We start from the raw sequence: 18,467 nt of genomic DNA on the forward strand, positions 1-18,467 counted from the left end.
GCATTTGTGTAAACTGTGCAACGCAATTTGAGGCCATTAATGGACAAACTGTAGCGTGCATCTTTGGTCATCAATGTGATGCATAAGAATGATGATTGTTGTAATCATTTGTACTAAAATAGTGGAAAATCATTGAGTTTAATTTGGTGATAAGTTTAAATATAAAACAACAGTTTTTATCTTCAGTAAAAAAGGAAGCAGAAAAGGAGAATCTGACTGTGGAGGAAGATTATGGATGTGAAGGGACAAATTACAGTGCTGATGACAAAAGAGAAAAAAGGTAAGGCTGTGTCTAGATTACGAGTACAAAAGAGCAGCTAAACCACTGCTCACAACATGTGTAAGTCACCAGCAGTTTGTCACGTGTAACCACTCAGTAATCAGCAGTGCAGCAGACCAGCCACTAGGGCCCTGTTGATTCGGGGAGGTACCACATCGAACAAAGACCAGGAAATTGAACTGGAAGCTTGACTAATGGGAAATTCACAAGTTCCAGTTTGGAGTACCAAAAAAAATAGGATACTGTGGCTTTACTAAAGCACCTACAATCACTGAAGCAGCTCTCACTGGCAAAGTTAGGCACTGCTTCAAGCAAGAATGTGTCCAATTACAATGCAACTTGGCACATCTCAGCTGGTTTTCCCAAGCATCTTTCAACTAGCGTGCCATGTTCAGTAGGCATGCCGCTCGGCACAGGGTGGGAAATGCCTTTTTCAAACTCCCAGCTACATGTGCGACTTGACGTACCTCCAGGTGAACTTGGTGTACGCTACGAGCTACCCCAAGGTAGGCAAGTCGAGGCAGCCATAAGTCCGACCAAGCTCCCAAACAGTTTGAGCAACTCAAATTTATTTCAATTTCAATTCAATTTATTTCATTCATAAAGCATCAAATCACAACAAAGCTGTCTCAAGGCCCTCGACAGTAAGGTCTAACCTCGCCAACCCCTAGAGCAAGCACACAGGCGACAGTGGTAAGGAAAAACTCCCCCCGATGATGTTGTCAAAAAATGTTTAATAGATGTTTTTAGGCTTGAGCTGAGCCAAGCCAAGTCACCACCCCACTTCCTTGCCTCCCCTGAACCATTCCCGAGCCATGCCACGGTGTCACTTGGGGATAATGTATTTGTCTGTCTTCCAATCCCGCTTTTCTCTTTGTGGATTGTGCGTTGATGCTTCTCAATGTGGGCCCATCGGTTCATCCAAAGCAGGACAGCAAGTCCACAAGAAGCGCACGCAAACCTTCAGCTCACATCATTAGTCCTGTCTGCCACCTTGTCAGAGTATTTATAGTGCTGTTCATCCATCAGCAGGTCAATGACACACACTGCCAATGGCATCCTTCTCTTTCAGTTCCACCAGGTATTATCACAGCTAGCGAGCTAGGTAGGTAGCTAGCACTGGGACCTTCAGACAGACTCTTCTGGAGAAAGGATCTGTTTGCTCTTGGTGATCAGGTTACTGGGAGACCTTGTGGCTAGTTGCCCTGCAGTGAAGTGTTATACCTAATGTAGGACTGCATTAAAAAAAAAAACACAAGGAAACATGCAAGGACACAATGCACATGCTATAAATACACCTACAACCTGCAGCGATCCATTACAAGCACACATGGAGGCCTCACGTGTGTCACGTCTGTAGATATTGATGTGCTGCACATGTAAATATGAGTGTGAGGCCTGCGTGTGTCAGTGCTGTTGGATATCTACCAAGGAAGCTGGTAGCCCGGTGTTGTGCTTCCCTGGGTGTAGTGTACTAGCACACATAGTGCGGCATATTCTCTGGTGAAGACGTGGAGTGAAGAGTGGGAGCAGAAGAAGAGCTGAGTGGCAGAGTGGAGGGGAGGCTCGGTGGGCTGAACGTTGTTTACCTGTCAGCTGGCATTGATTAATCTTGTGTTCGGTGAGATCGCTCAGCGACTCGAACACCTGCCGGCAGCTGTCGCAGCTGTGCAGCGCGGGCTCCTCGTCCTCCTCCTCTCCCTCCTCTCCTTCCTCTGGAGAGAGCAGCCTCTTCCTCAGACGCCCGGTCTCACCATCCTCCTCTGCCCTCTTAAGGGCGCACTCTGGATCTGCCGAGCCACAGGAAATGACAGCGACACACAGTCAGAGGGGCGACCCGCACGGTGAGCTACTACAACGTCCTCTGGGTGACAATAAAATGAATTTCTGGACTCTGGATTTAATAAAAACAACAATAAAAGCTGTAATAAAAATGCAGGTTCAATTTGGGCCTCTGTAACTCAACCACTCGTGCCATAACCGAAGTGGTGGCCAGGTGAAGGTGAGAGATATACAGGCAGACTTCAACAAGGTGGCACAACGCTCTCACACACAAACACACTGCTCCGTTATTAGAAATGGTTTTATGTTGTGTTTGGCCTGCGTCTCCCAAGCAAAACTTCAGTATATGAAACTCAACAGATGGGAATATGTGTCATTAATAAATCCAGGATTGCAGTTTTGGCTGGACCACAGAAATATGAAATTCCACCAGCGAGAGTCGGCACCTGTCAAAGGGAAAAGACCTCGCCATATAATCTAGACATCTCGGCCAGAATTGCAGATGCATAACAGATACACAAAACTGAGATTGGTGTGTGTTCGGCTGCTGTCACGACACACTTCCCTAAATTATTCAGCCTTGCTCACAGGCAGCCGCGGGTCGCACACATCAATATTCTTCAATCCATCTGCAGTTTTGTCTCTTGTTGGCTTTGTGCTGCAGCAGTGCCAGAAGTGGGTGACGGACTGCCCTGAATCTGGACAAGGAATCATCTTTCATAAAAGCAGTCTAATCTCGAGAATACAGCAAGATGTTTCACGGGAAGTGCGCACCGACAATCGGACATATTTTCACAAAAGTGTGATTAAATAACAAATTCATAAAAGGAAAACATTTGAAAGGAAACATTTTTAACCAGTTTGTTTTTGTCAACACAACTGGTTGGTTTTACACAGTAATGGCCACAGCTAACTGGAAAGTTAGCTTCAGTAACTATGAATCTGCAAACTGAAAAGTTAACTATGATAACACTAAACAGCTAACTTTTATTATATGAATTTAGTTATGTAGAGAAGTAGATCTGTAATCAAACACATTGTAATATGAAGACAATGTCAGCAAATGGCCTCCTGTATAACTCCGTTAGCATATCATAGAGCTAACATTCACTGTTGAACAAATTAATAGTTTATGTTTAAAAATTAGGAATTTGGCTACAATATTTCTGTCAAAAGCAGTAAGGCCACTAAGGTACTCTTGGATTAATGTCCACCCAAAAAGCAATTTAGCAGGCAGAAGGAGAAAAAGTAAAAATGAGGCTGCTAATGCTAATGTTCGCTAATATAACAGAAAGACCAGCACAAAACAAAAAAAAACATTTAAAACTGCTGCATTATGAGTATTAAATGTGGCTCAACCAGACTATAGCTGCGTTCAAAACACCTGTTCAGATATTCCGACCTCTAGGTCGGGGAAAATGCCTTAAATGCTTAGAAACTCATGAGGAAATTAAGCAAACTGACTTATCCAAGTTGACGGCCATGTTTCCAACTAGTGAGATATCACCACTAATGTTGAAAATGCATTTTTTTAACAAGACTTTACTGTTATATGTAATATATTCACATTCTATGAACACGTAGTTAAGCTAGCAGCACCACACATCAGCAAAAACATCTGATGATTTCACTGAGCCCAAAAGATAACGTTAGCCTAGCTCTTCTGTGATAGACTAAATAATTTGTCTATATTTGTCTCTGTGGTAATCTCATGAATGCACTTTTTCTGGAAGTAGCATGTTTTTTATGTGGGGTCTTTCTGAGTTTTCAAGGCTTCTGAATGCAGCATATGCTGGGAGAGGATAACAGGCTCGGACAGCAGGGCGCGCAGTGAGACACTATGTCAGGAAAGGACTTCAATAAGAGTAAAGTATGACTTTATATACACATGCAAAAGACAGACAAACAAACAACTGGTGCACAAACATAAAACACATACACACACACGCACAAAATGTATCAAGAAAATGCACCCAATGACATTCAGTTACAGATACGACGGCTAAGACCAAGCTTTACTAAATTATAAATAACTTTACTTTTTTTGCTGAAAAGTTAACTCCACGGACTTTCGAGCCAGCCATCTGTCATCTTTGTACTCCTCATAGAAGCTGTGTGATGATGTGCACAATGTGAGTGTACAATCGGAATTGGTTCACCATCACATGGTTTTCCAAAATCGAATCGTAGGGCAGATTTACCTCACGTGAAAAGCCAAAGATCGTTTAAGAGTGATATGTTACTAGTTGGCCCGTTTGAATAGCCCCCAGGGTGCTCCAATGAGTACATACTATTCCAATGCGCCCTGCACCATTACGCACAGCGAAAGTGAAAGCAGATGGAGCAGACGGAGAGCCTCTGATGACAATCTCAAGTGCTCAAACAAAGAGTGTATAACTATCAGGATTGCTCCACTAGTTTGCATGTGAATGTTACTAGATAACTCTGTTGCTTTCTCGGCGTAAAGCACTGTTTACCATATCAAAATAACCAAATACATAGACCATTTTGTATATATTGTTCAAAATGCGCATTTGTGTTTATTGTTTGAACCTTTTTGTTGTACAGTCTTTCACACAAGACCTCAAATTACCTTTATAAAGTGTCAAAACAGTTGTTTATTACAGTTTGCTGTGTGTTTTGAATAAATGTGTGTGGAAAATTATTTTTCGCTTTATTTTATCCTTGCCTATTTCTGATTGTAAACCTTTATTACACTTATAAAACACAACAAAACATATATATTCTGAAAGCACAGGTTGTCCTGAAAAAGAGAGATAAAACTTGATTGTGGGATGCAGGGAGAGCTGTTAACAGCAATAAGAAAACATTTATGGCAGGCAAGTGAACTGTCCAAAAAATGCCCTCGGACCCCAGAGGGTTAAACAGGACTGCCACGACTAGTCACGACTATGTCGACTACTGAATCTGCCGACAACTAATGTAGTAGTCGACGAGTTGTTTGCTTTGAACCTTGAACCAATGAAGAAGTGCTTTGATCCGCTGCTTCGCTGGATCTTTGCTTCACTCCTCTTCAGAAACGGCAACTCCGCTTCTTAACCCCTCTCAATATGTTAATCGTGAGTCACTTTTGTGCGGATTAAAGTGAGTAACTGGGACTCCTGTCTTGTTGTGAGAAAGAATCGAGAATTGTCCTCCGTTCCGTTGCTCCAAATGCTGAGTCAAGTTAGAAAGATAGAGTCTGCTTGGAATTAATAACTTCAAAGCGAATCACCATTTAAATCAAGTGACACCTCTTTCCAAACGCTGTAATACAAACAATAAACTGCGAATCGATCAAAATGGGTTTTTTTCCTCCCAAAATGAGACGTCCTAGCTGACGTACAGCAGCCCAAGACTGTATAGCTGTAGACCTGCAGACTCCAGCAGCCAGCTGAGCTCAGCTCAGATGTATGGAGAGACATCCATGCTGTTAATGTCTGAAAGGAAATGCTTTTGACAAAAACTAGAGATTTCTTCTATGTCCAGAGATCAAACAAATTTCATATTTATTTACTTTAAGACTCAATATAATGTTGTTGACATAGAAAACCTGTAAAGCCTACATGTAGCACACAGAAAATTCACAGGAGGTATCGATAAAGGAACTGATAAGGAATCAGGTTGATAAGCAGAATCGATAATAGTATCAATATCTATAAAATGCGACAAGCTGCAGTTTATGTATGATCTGACTAGTTGACTATTAAAATAGACGTTTGTGGCAGTTCTACATTTAAACAATCTGTAAGCACCAAAAGGAACAAACGTATGATTTTAGGGTTTACAAATGTTCTTAATGGTTAAAATTTAAATCTATTTTTTTATGTTAGCAGACGTTAAGTTAATGGAACTAAATTAGTGAAAGCTAATTGGTCCAGTAATGATTTTCAAAGTCACCTGAACATTAATCCAGTAACGAAGAAACTGGACCTGGGTTGTCTCCTTATGGCTGCCTCGTGCAAATTCTTCAGCAAGCTAAAACATTTTTGTGTACCTGCGCACATGCGCATAAGTTGCCCTTGGCAGAACAATGTGCTGCAGGAACATGCGCCATGTTATCGTCTAAACTTTGTTACACTGCTGATGTGATGACAGGCTTAAAACTGTAGAAAAGGTGTAGGTGTGTGTGTCAAGTCCACAACCATGAAAATGGACACACAAGCAAACTTCCCTTGTCATATTCCACCAGGGAGCATGACCATGGTTCTTCTTTCATTTGGACATGACGGCACCATGCACAAGATTTGTGTCAAGATGATGCCAACTGTCCCCAACTGTTTTCTTCATCAAATTACAAAAAGTCTGGCCAACAAGCAACAGACCAACAAGAGCAAACCGGCCAAACTACAAGACGGAGAACTTTCTCTTGATTCAACAAGAATAGTCCTGAAGAGTTTGCAAGATGTATGAAAGGAATCGCTCTATTGTAACCATTATCATCCTGTAGTTTTCAAGTTCCATCAAATATTTTACTCAAAATAAATAGATTTGTTTTGATTCATCTCCACAGGAACAATAGGCCTGGGGTCAACCCCAAATCACTTCAGCAACAAGTTTAGTTTTTCAGACAAGTAGTAACATCTATTTAGTATCAACAATTCAAGTCAGGTCTGGTCTGTCAACCTGGGCTGATGCAATAGCAGAACCCCCTGTCCTGAAAATAATCCCCTACATGCTGCAACCAGGTGAAAAGTAGGTTGCCCATTGGCCTTCTCCAGCTACAGGATTCCTCAAAACCTAAGCATCTGCATTTTGTACCATACCCAGATAAACACACTACATGGCCATAATATCATAGCGTGAAACCAACAGATGCACTGGAGCAGCGTGTGATGTTTGATGAATGCTGTACCGGACTGTTTTGGTGAAGAAAGAGTTGAGCCAGAAGGCAAGGCTCTGAATTTACCAGTCAATTTAAGCTCATATCCTCCCCTATGGTCATGAGCTTTGAGTAATGACCGAAAGAATAAGGTTGCAGATACAAGAGGTTGCATATCTGAGTTTGCACTCCTGGACAGGGTGACAGGAACTCTGAACTGAGCTGCTGCTTCTTTGCAATGAAAGGTGCATCTGGTGAGGATGCCCCCTGGTCATCTCCCTAGGGAGGTCTTCCAGGCACGTCCAACTAGGAGGAGGTCCCTTGAAAGACCCAGGACATGCTGGAGGGATTATATTTCCCAGATGGCTTGGGAACGCCTCGGGATTCCCGGGAAGAATTACAGGACTTGGCCTAGGATAGGGAAGTTTGGGGGGGGCTGCTTAGTCTGTTGTCACCATGACCCAGACCAGGATGAGTGACAGAAAATGAATGAATGAATTGAATTGTTCACAATGAAAATGATACACCACATCTGAGGCTCCTTAAATAACTGCTCATTTGACACAGTCATTCCCGGTGGTACCCAAGGATCATCCAAAGAAACCTAGTATCCAAGATGCCCAGCCATCAGCTTAGGTCACTGGTTCCCATCCAAGTCTAAAACCATGCAGTAAGACCGAAAGGACCAGGACCCTAAAGACCTGAACCTTTGTTCGCTTGAAAAGATGCCAGCATTTGCAAATACATCTGTGTAATGAAGTCCTGATTTCATAAAGTCTTCTCAGACATCTCTCAATCTCAAAGGTAAGTGGAGACCCCAGAACCAAACGACTGGTTACAGTGGTACCGATACAATTTCAGAGCCAGTACATTGTCAGAACCGCTACAAAAGATAGCGTTTTTCTGCAGCAAACTTTAAGACAAGTTGAAGAGTACATGCCATTCAGTGTTAGAAATTACTTAAAAACAAACAAACAAAAAAACAAACAGGAGATTTTTCATAGGTTTTGTGTAGTGGTTCCAAGACCGTAGTGGTTCCAAGATCGCTGGTCCTGGGATCACGTAGTTCTGAGGTCTCTGGAAACCATCTCAAAAGCCAAGAAGCCACAGACATGTATGTAAACCTTTCAGCCCAAACCTGATGTACATTATATTATATACCTCTGTTGTCCACAAAGAAGGTTGGTATGCTCCAAAATCCAGATGAATTCAACATTTGTTAAAATATATGGCAATAAACACAGCTCATACCTTCAGCTAGTTAACTGCTAACCCATTAGTTGCTAGCATAAGTCGAGTTATGGATCTAGCAATATTCTGTCTTAAATATAATTCTTCCAAACACAGTAATCATACAGATGGGACAACATATCAGGAGAACATTTTGTGCTACATCTTGTGACAAACTCACTGACTAGATGATGCAATGTGGAGATGAAGTTCCACTGTCATTAAAGATGACAGCGGAAATTAGGACAGCAGGAAAATCTAGCACGAAATACAAAACTATCAAGTGTTCGGCTTGCAGTTCTTGCAGCCATGTAACACTGCAACATTTCTGGAATTGTGCACACAATCTACAAGGAGGCCCTGTAGGTCACAAAGATAATGTCCATCCATCGATTTTCTATATCCACTTACTCCAATGGACAATTTTCAAGTTGCGTCGCCATCTTGAAACCGAGACTTCCGGTTAGGTAGCCTCTCGCTCGCTTGTTTGGCGTCATTAGAAACAACAGCTTGTTATGACGCCTCACCGAGCAGCTAACTGATCGGATGTTATGACACCTCACGGAGCAGCTAACTGTCCATGATGCCTCAGAGCGGCTAACTGATGGGATGTTATCATGCCTTATGGAGCAGCTAACCGATGGGATGTTATGATGCCTCTTTGAGCAGCTAACCGATGAGATGTTATGACGCCCCACGGAGCGCCTAACCAATCGGATGTTTTTCTACCCACTAATGCCGGTCTTAAAAACGGATATCAAATTTGTGCTCTTCCAGGAACTGAACTCAGGACCTCTTTTTACATATGGATCAAAGACAACAATTTCAAAACATTTACCCACTAGGGCAAACCTGAACAAAAAGGGAGTTTTTTGAACAAAACGTCCAAAGAACCTGCTATTTAATCAGTAAAATATGAAATAAAACAAAAAAATGGAGAGTTCCAGCTGAACAGACAGCAGCCAAACTACTGTATAGCTGAAAAAGAAGCAACAGGCCCAAAGTGGGCGTGTACCTCCTTGCAGCCAATCAGCAGCTTTCTCCTCCCAACACCTGGATCCAACAACTCAGGGCAGAAACAGGCTATCAGGGCAACAATCTAAGCAGAATTACCAATATTCTGTTCACTGTCGGAAATAAGGTTTAAAATATATTTTAGTGTGATCAAGCTAATGCTAAGCTAATTCACTGCCATGAGTCAAACTGAAGACAAACATGTGCTTGCTTTGTTTTTTGCATGTATGACCCCTTTAATTATTTGCATGGGAAGTCCACTGCCCCCGCCGGCACTTTCCTCGTGACGCCCCTGCAATCTGCATGATCGATAAGTGATGACAACATATTCGGAAAACAAATCAAGCCAAGCATTTCTCACTCACAGCATAGCTACAGTAAAATAAACCCACTTGTCTTTAAATAACCAGCCTGGGCTGCAGCCTTTTGTCTCCCCCCTACTGTGACCATTATAGTTTAACAATAAGACTGATTAAAAAGCCGCACTTACAATCAAACAATCACGTCCCCCTGGTCGTAGGCGAGAAGAGCCCTTGCACTTCACTTGGCGGCCATTTTAAGCCCCACTGATACTCGTCGTGTTCCTCCGTCTGTACTGAAACACGGCAGGAGAGCGTTGGCAGGAAAAAGAAAGAAAGAAAAAAAAAACAGGCTTCCTCCTAACAGCTAACAGCGCCTGAGGACAAGGAGCATGTGGCACCACAGAGTGCAGGTGTGGGTGTATATATGGGTTACATGCACAGGGGGCAGCCATTTTAAGTCCTTCTGTTGGGTGCTCTTAAAACTGTGAAATTCCTTGAGGAAAGGCGTTCCAGAACTCATCATCAAGGCCACCCAGGATTCCCCCCCCCCACTCGCGCCAAGTATTGATGTAACATCACACCCTCCATTGTCCTTCCCTCTTGGCAACCGAGGCTCTCGGAACATGCCCTCTAAAAATATCAGCACTGTGGTCCCCGGTGGGACCATGCAGAACAGAACAGAACAGAAGGTGTTTCAAGAAAATGAAAATTCCAACCCAATCCTCACAGATGCAGGCCTCTCCTGCTCGGGGGGGGGCACTTCTGACTGAGGCCAAAAGCCACACATTATAGACTTACGACTCAACCACACAGACAGATGCAGAAGTCACAATATGCACCCAAAAGTCAACTTTTTGTGACTTTCTCCAGTGAGCCTGTAGACCAGCTTACAACTGATATTTTTATTTTTCCAGCAGCCTTGATGAAACATTAATTTCCCTACAGCTTAGACGAGTTTAATGAAAACAAATCAAATATCCACGTTTTTTTTTTTTTTTTTTTTAAATCGCCTCCTGTTTGTTGTTTTATTACTCATAAAATATTGAACCTACTTCATTTTATTTTATCCATCCTGCACTAAACCTCTGCAACACATTCCATGTTCTGTTTCTTTTCACAACACTTTTTGCACTTGAGGACACCAAGTGATGAGAAGTTTCAGGTGCTGCTTTGTTCCATTGTGCGAGCGAACACATCTGAAGGTGTGCAACAGTACGGGGTCTTTGTCGTTGCATTTTACGTTTCAAAATTCTCCACACATTCTCTGGTGGGGACACGTCAGGACTGCAGGCAAACCGGTCCAGTATCCATACCCTCTTCTCCCACAGCCATGCCTTTGTACTTTGTGCAGAGTGTAGTTTTGCAGGGTCTTCTTGAAAAATGCATGGACGTCCCTGGAAAAGAGGTCTTGTAGGCAGCACATGTTGCTCTAAAATATCATTGTACTTTTTTACATGAATGTTACCCCATACCATAATAGACCCTGACTTTTGGACTTGTTAGTGATAACAGTCTGGGTGGTCCTTTTCATCTTTGTTGGGTGCACAAGGCATTCATTTTTTCCAAACAATTAAAAAAAAAAATCTGGAATACTGGCTTGTCTGACCACAACACCAACGGTCAAAATGACCCCCTGTGAGCAAGCACTTGGCAACAGTGGGAAGGAAAAACTCCCTTTTAACAGGAAGAAACCTCCAGCAGAACCAGGCTCAGGGAGGGGCAGTCTTCTGCTGGGACTGGTTGGGGCTGAGGGAGAGAACCAGGAAAAAGACATGCTGTGGAGGGGAGCAGAGATCGATCACTAATGATTAAATGCAGAGTGGTGCATACAGAGCAAAAAGAGAAAGAAACAGTGCATCATGGGAACCCCCCAGCAGTCTAAGTCTATAGCAGCATAACTAAGGGATGGTTCAGGGTCACCTGATCCAGCCCTAACTATAAGCTTTAGCAAAAAGGAAAGTTTTAAGCCTAATCTTAAAAGTAGAGAAGGTCAGGTCAACAGGTAAATATGTCAATATGTTTCATATTGACACATGCAAAAAATGACAGACTGCAAGAATTTCGATCCATGATCCATGCGTGTATCTCTTCTAGATTGGACTACTGTAATGTTCTATTTTCTGGTTTACCACAGTCCAGCATTAGGGGTCTCCAACTGGTTCAAAATGCTGCAGCCAGACTTTTGACACGAAGCAGAAAGTTTGACCACATTACACCCATTTTGGTGTCTCTTCACTGGCTTCCTGTCCCAGTGAGATCAGATTTTAACGTTCTGCTACTAACCTATAAAATTATTCATGGACTGGCACCTCCCTACCTAGCTGACCTAATTAAACCTTACGTACCAACCCGGACTTTGCGTTCTCAGGGTGCAGGACTACTTTGTGTCCTTGGGGTGAATAAGAAGTCTGCGGGTCACAGAGCTTTCTCTTATGCCCCTGTTCTGTGGAATGATCTCCCTGCGTCAATAAAACATTAGATTAGATTCTGTGGAGACTTTCAAGTCCAGACTTAAGACGCACTTCTTTTCCTTTTCACATGGCTAGCATACTGGTGCAGTTTTGTTTTACTGCTTTTTACTCTTAATTCATTTATTAGTAATTGGAGCGGGTCGCGTCCTCAACTTTACCTAAATTCTGGGTCTTTTAGTGAAGTTTAGGGCTAGTGGCCGGCGATCACCTTAGTATTTCTCTGTTTTTCTTGTTGTTTAATGCTGGAAAATTATACAGTATTTTTTGTCTTTCTGATGCCTGATTCTGTTTTTTCTCTCTGTTTAAGGTGCAGCTCCATCCAGAGATGGGAGTTGTATTCGTGTTGGTGATCCTCCTGTCCTGTGCGCCAATAGCATTTCTTGTATATTCGTCCGTGAATTGTTCTGTGAATTGTTCTGTAATTTATGTTTGTAGCATGGCCCAAGCAGAGGGTCACCCCTTTGAGTCTGGTCTGCTTGAGGTTTCTTCCTCAGAGGGAGTTTTTCCTTACCACTGTTGCTCTGGGGGTTGGTAAGGTTAGACCTTACCTGTGTGAAGCGCTTTGAGGCAACTCTGTTGTGATTTGGCGCTATATAAATAAAAATAAATTGAAATTAAATTGAAATTTCTCCAGAGATTAAATTTAACACAGACGATTACTTACTTCAATGCAAAAATGAAATATAGGGGCAAGTCTTTACTCATACATATGTTTAAAGGTTGATATGTACCCACTGATGGTGAGCCACATGTGGTGTGGTGAGGCGAGTGTGACTCAGCGCGACCTGCTTCAGTGCCGGACGTGCAACACATCATCCAATTCTCACTTTGAGCATTAAAAAATATATCCAAAATAGCTAAAAGAGATCACTGCATGATGTGCTGTGGCACACGCTGTCATATACCAATTAACCACATTGCCCAGCCCTATTAGCCTTTTTTTTAACCCACTGTATTGCAGCTACGTATGGGGTTAAATATTTATGCAAGCAGGGAGCTTATTTCAGAAAGTGTTTCAATTATTTATTTGCTAAATATGCATTACAGTTCTCTGGGGAGGGGGGTGGGGGACGACTCAAAAATGCAAGGTACATTTTTTTTTTTTAATAAATATGATGTATATTCGTTTTGTGAATTGTTCTGTAATTTATGTCTGTAGTATGGCCCAAGCAGAGGGTCACCCCTTTGAGTCTGGTCTGCTTGAGGTTTCTTCCTCAGAGGGAGTTTTTCCTTACCACTGTTGCTCTGGGGGTTAGTAAGGTTAGACCTTAACTGTGTGAAGCACCTTGAGGCAACTATGTTGTGATTTGGCGCTATATAAATGAAAAAAAATTGAAAATAAATCAAAAAATTCTGATATCATTTCCAGGAGTGTATTATTTAACTTTTCCCATGATCTACTCTTGCAAAAAGCAAACAACAATCACAAGATAGTACGATATCTACTTGAAATATTTGTAGAATCACATTACTTAGGTACTGTGACACATATCATGAATACACATGCACACAGACAAACTTTCATGAATCAAAGGTGGGTAAGTGCTTTTCACTGTGCTGCTTGACCTCTGATGCACCACTATGACGTGATGCTCCAAGTGTGAACTAATTGCTGCATGTTGGGAGATTGGGGGGAGCAGGAGGGCTTGACAGAGCAAGGTCACGTCCAACCAACCCTGGGATTAAAGAGCCACGTCAATACTGAGGTTCCTGTGCCTCATACAGTAATCTATCAGATCAGGACATCCTCTTCTAGCGGTCTCTGCAGGTCGGACAGCCGATCAATGGCAGCACATTTTGAACGTCCGACAGTCACGTGTGGAATATTAGAGAAAATATGTGGAACGTTGAGAATTTTTTTTTTCCTTTAACATGCCCAAAAATCTTGTCATGTGATCATCAGGTTGATCATGGACCTCCTATAGGTGGAAGCACCGCTCATCTCAAATCCACATTTTGACAAAGTAAGAATATATTTCAGTAATAAAGACGTAATGAAGGTCTCGGTGGGTTTTACAATTTCTTTAATTGCGATTTGAGGCACATCGGTATTGTAATAATAAAATGTAGAATCTGAACTTTGAATGACATCTTTAGAACTCTGTAATATCTTTCCCAGACCAAATTCATCCATCATGTAGACTTTTGTCTCTTATGGTGTCTGGTGACATTTATCACACCACAACTTTCATCCCATGACTTGAAGAGTCCTGTGCACCCCACCGCCACCCACCCTCATATTATTGAATGTTTCTGCTTTTAAATATTTATGACTTTTTAATTGATATTCTCTTCTCTGCTCTATTAGCCCCACCAGGGACCCGCGGCCCCTAGCAGGGAAACTTAAACGTGTCTCCCCCTCCACTCTCCCACTGTGTGGGCCACACACTGAGGCAGGTGGGGACACTGACCACGGGGGGGATGATGATGAAGGAAGGCCAAGACTATATAGGAATAAGAAAAGTCTGGCAAAGCCTGATTTGAGAAGGATTTTCATGGAAGGTGTTGAGTTTTTAAGTGTAACCCCGAAGCTTGAAGATTCAAGAAAATAATCAAAGAGTCTCCGAACTGAAGAAAAAGAACAGAGATGTTTTGGGGTATTTTTCTGCTAAATAGACTTCCATCTAAAAGTTATTCAAATTTCACATAAAACAGCGGATATGAGCGGTTTAAAAGTCCCCAAAGCTGCTCTTACTCGCCTGTAGATACAATGTAACTCCAGCAGAGTTGAACTCGGGGTTCTTCTTTGTGCCGCGGTGTCAAAAACATCATTACCAGTTCACCCATCTCCTAATTTCCCCATCATTTCCCAAAGATACTGATCTTATGATGCCCCCCCCCCATATCCAGCTCCCTGGTAACCTACCCCCCCCCCCCCCGTCCACCCCCACCCCGCCCCCTCCTCTCCCCGAAAGTTCAAATTAAGAATTTATTTTAACCAGCGAGCAGCTTCAGTCGACACATGTCGGCGAGCCTGATCAAAGCTGAGAACGCTCCTTTATCAGAGTGAGAGAGGCTGTCAGGAATATGAGGACATTAAGATTGAATAACCTTCACACGGTGGCGGCACCTCATTATTTAAAAATCTAAAACTTTTGCCGAGCTCCCCACCATATATAGGTCACACCGCATTCTAATGCCACACGCGCCTCTGCGCGTGCCCTCCTCTGTGTGTGGGTGAGATTTGGGGCCTTTCCCCACTTACACCCCGTCACATCCGCGGACTCCCCATCATTAAAGAAGAGCGACGGCGAGGCTCTCATCTCGATGCTCGACTGACTGTTAGCGACTGTCAAATGATCTGCGTGTGGAGAAACCACGCAGCTGCGCTGATTTCAACCAAATAAAAGTTTCCCAAATTGATATTAAGAGCAAGAAATGCTGAGATTTTGAAATATTTAATAAGAAATCACCAAATATGCTGCTCTACCCACTCACCTATATACACCCCCCCCCACCCACACCCAAACACGCTCTTACATTCACATCTTATTTATTTTATCTCACTGACCATTTACTACTTCTATGACTATTTTATTATTTTTATTGCTGCCTTGTTTATTTCATTTTTCATGACTTTTATTGCTGCTATTCGAGTGGATTGTTTAGTTGTAATTTAGTATACAATGATAATAATCTATTTATCCATCCGTTTACATTGCATTGCGAACTATTTGCTTCTTCGCTTTATTGTGTTAGCAATAAAAAGAAAACAAAGCGCACTGAAAATTTTATAAAGCGTGACGAAATCAAGACAAGAGCTGCACCAAAAACAACAATAATGTGCAAAGAAAGCTGCGCGTGCATACAGATGGCGGTGTCAACCACTGCAAAAAAAAAAAACAACAAAAAAAAACAAAGTAAAACAAAACATGAATATACAAAGAATGAGCTGAATGAGAAACAACATTTGAACGCACCAAATGCTCTCTCTCTCCCTCGCCGTCGTGCTCGCTCGCTCACAGGGAGTGATAATATTGAACGGAGCGCCGTGCTACGCCATTAGTGCAGTAAAAGCATCAAAGGAAATGAATAATAGAGAATATGATTTTTTTTTTTAAGTGTGGGGGGGGGGGCAGCGGAGTGAAGGAGTCCTTTCCTCTGCTGTAACGAACGCTGCAGTGCATTGATCTGAGTCTGATCTGAGAGTTACTACTACGCCGCGCTCCTCGTCGCCGCGCAGACCCCGGCCGCTCTGCTTTGGCCCCGGTCCTCTCCGCTCTGACAGAGCCGACATCCAGAAAACAGCCTCAGACCTGACCTAGCCGACAGCAAAACTAAAGAGAAAGAAAAAAGGGATGTATATACAAGAGAGAAGAAAACGCGCAGGAGCATGTGGTTATAATTACACACAGGCAGCGCGGCGGTAAAGCCAAGCTGCAGATCTTCCCGCTTCACACTCTCTGGGTAAAAAAGCATGTTGCCTCATTAAATCTCAGATATCACACTGTTCCCACCTCTCTATACCAAGCACAATACTGTCTGTCTTTTAGAAGGCCTCTTTTGTTAGCATTTCTCCTTTGCTACATATCAAACGTGAATGAGAAACAGGACGCGGGGCCTTGCAGAACGCACGCCGGCTCACAGAATGGCACAACTGGAGATCTATTATGAGGCAGATCTTGACAGTGTGTCTGATTAAGTCCTCAACTTGTCTAACGGTTATTGTGGAGCCGTCTGGTAAAGTGGCAAACGCATGAAAAGCAGGTAGGCTACTTTGCTACTTTTCAACTTGATGTTAAAAACAGCTTGTTTGGGCAGCGGTTTGACCGTAAGATCAATTACTGCCGTTCCGCTAAAAGAGCTTGTCACATGCATTCAGCAGCAATTGAGGCCTTTTAAACGTCAGGGGTGACAACTTTTTGGCTGGCAGGTTGGAAATCAGGCAGCGTTTTAAAAGTTTATCGCGCTTTCCTCATTGACCGTTCGTCAAGCTGCATCCTGAGAGGGGGTTAAAAAAAAAATAAAAAATACAAATCAGTCAGATGAAGTCAAATGAGGAAAGTGAGAAATTAATTTGTGCGCCCTCCTGATTTCTCCACAGGCAGACATCGATCATGTGGCGGCTGTCTCTCCGCGCTCTGGAGATGGAGGTGGAGGGACGGATGGGGAGACGGCGGTTCGTGTGTCTGAGGGGGTTGTTGTAATTAGGCACACTCATTACCTCTGCTTTGGCTCGGGATGACAGGAGGTCTCAGAGGAAAGGCTGCCTCTCATGCCCAGTCCTTCATCCCCTGAGCCGGGGTGAGAGAGGCGGAGGTGGTAGTTTGATTCCCTAGTACCACACAACACTATCTCTTAGTAGAATTGAGACAGTTACTATTTCTAATAACTTGCTGAAAAATGAATGTGTAAACAATCAAAACCTCACCACATTAAAGCAATATACTTACAACATTGTACCGTAGATAGAGGAGCTGCTCACTACTGTGGTGCTCTGTATTGCAGATTCTACAGTGTATAGCACAACTCTAGTTGGGGTGTACCCAACATAGTTTTGCTATTTAAACAGCATTTTACTGGAGTGCAACATTTGACACAAAGACTTATTGTCTTCATTAGTCATGAGTTTGTTTTGGGCAAAGAAGAAAGAAGAAGTAAGTCCTGTGAACGCCCTGAGATCTGTTGGTGTTTATCTACAGGTTTCCATAGCGTAAAGTGGATGAGAGCCTACAACCTCCCCTGGAAGGGACGCCAGTCTGACACAGGTTACTTTCCCAGCAGTGGCCAGTGCCCATTTGAAGCTGGGTGGACTGAGACAATGCGGATTAAGTGTCATGTCCAAGGACAAAGACAGGTAGCATTAGCGGGATAGGAACCAATGTCTGCATATTGACAGGCCAGGTTTGGGGCATAACATGAACAAAAGCAATCAGGGCAACACTCCATTATTGATAAAGTGGAGTCAAGTGAGGTTTTCTGCTGAGTTAATGGATCTGTTTCGACTTGTCAGAGCATGGTAAAAATAGTCAGGATCATTATGTTCAGGTACTCGCTTTCGCTGGAACTTTGTGAAGATTTGCAAAAGTATATATATTTGAAAAGTGCATAAAATAGCCAATCAGAAAATGGATAATTCAATTTTCATAGAAAGAACAACAGTGGCCAGCTTGGATTTGCAAAGATGGTGGCTTAAATTTCAAATCAAATTCAAATTCAAATTTATTAATTTATATAGCACCAATTCGTGATGAGATTGCCTCAACGCGCTTCACACAGCATAATAAAATCAGAGAAAACTGAATTAAGAAACACACAATAAACAGACAAAACCATAAAAGAACACAAGACATTGCATTGTTTTTCCCCAATAGCCCAGCTTCTAGATGAATCCAGTGGCTAAATACATATTTTAAGGGCAAGGAATCCAATGGTGCTAAATAAATAAATAAATAAAAACTAAAAAAAATGATGTGAACAAAGTCACATTTATGAGCAACCATAATGGATTCGTAAAAGTTTTTGGCCATGAAAATTTGTGTTTAGTCATTGGCATTAAGATCCTAGGGCATCTAGAAGTCGAGATAAGAAAAACATAACATTTTAAGCTGCCATTTTTACAAATA

At 42.5% G+C, this 18,467-nt stretch overlaps 1 protein-coding gene across 5 annotated transcripts in view; it reads right to left on the reverse strand.

Moving 5' to 3' along the window:
• LOC117522219 (zinc finger protein 521) overlaps positions 1-18,467 on the reverse strand; it is a 296,467-nt gene that overhangs the window by 247,582 nt on the left and 30,418 nt on the right. For all 5 annotated transcript variants that reach the window (XM_034183612.1, XM_034183611.1, XM_034183609.1 and 2 more), the window contains exon 3: positions 1,870-2,070. Coding sequence is in view for 3 of the 5 variants with exons in the window: in XM_034183609.1 (XP_034039500.1) it covers positions 1,870-2,070 (201 nt within the window). In the remaining 2 variants the exon portion in view is untranslated. The remainder of the gene's footprint in view (positions 1-1,869; positions 2,071-18,467) is intronic.

This window comes from Thalassophryne amazonica, chromosome 12 (genome assembly GCF_902500255.1).
Source record: "Thalassophryne amazonica chromosome 12, fThaAma1.1, whole genome shotgun sequence".
NCBI lineage: Eukaryota > Metazoa > Chordata > Actinopteri > Batrachoidiformes > Batrachoididae > Thalassophryne > Thalassophryne amazonica.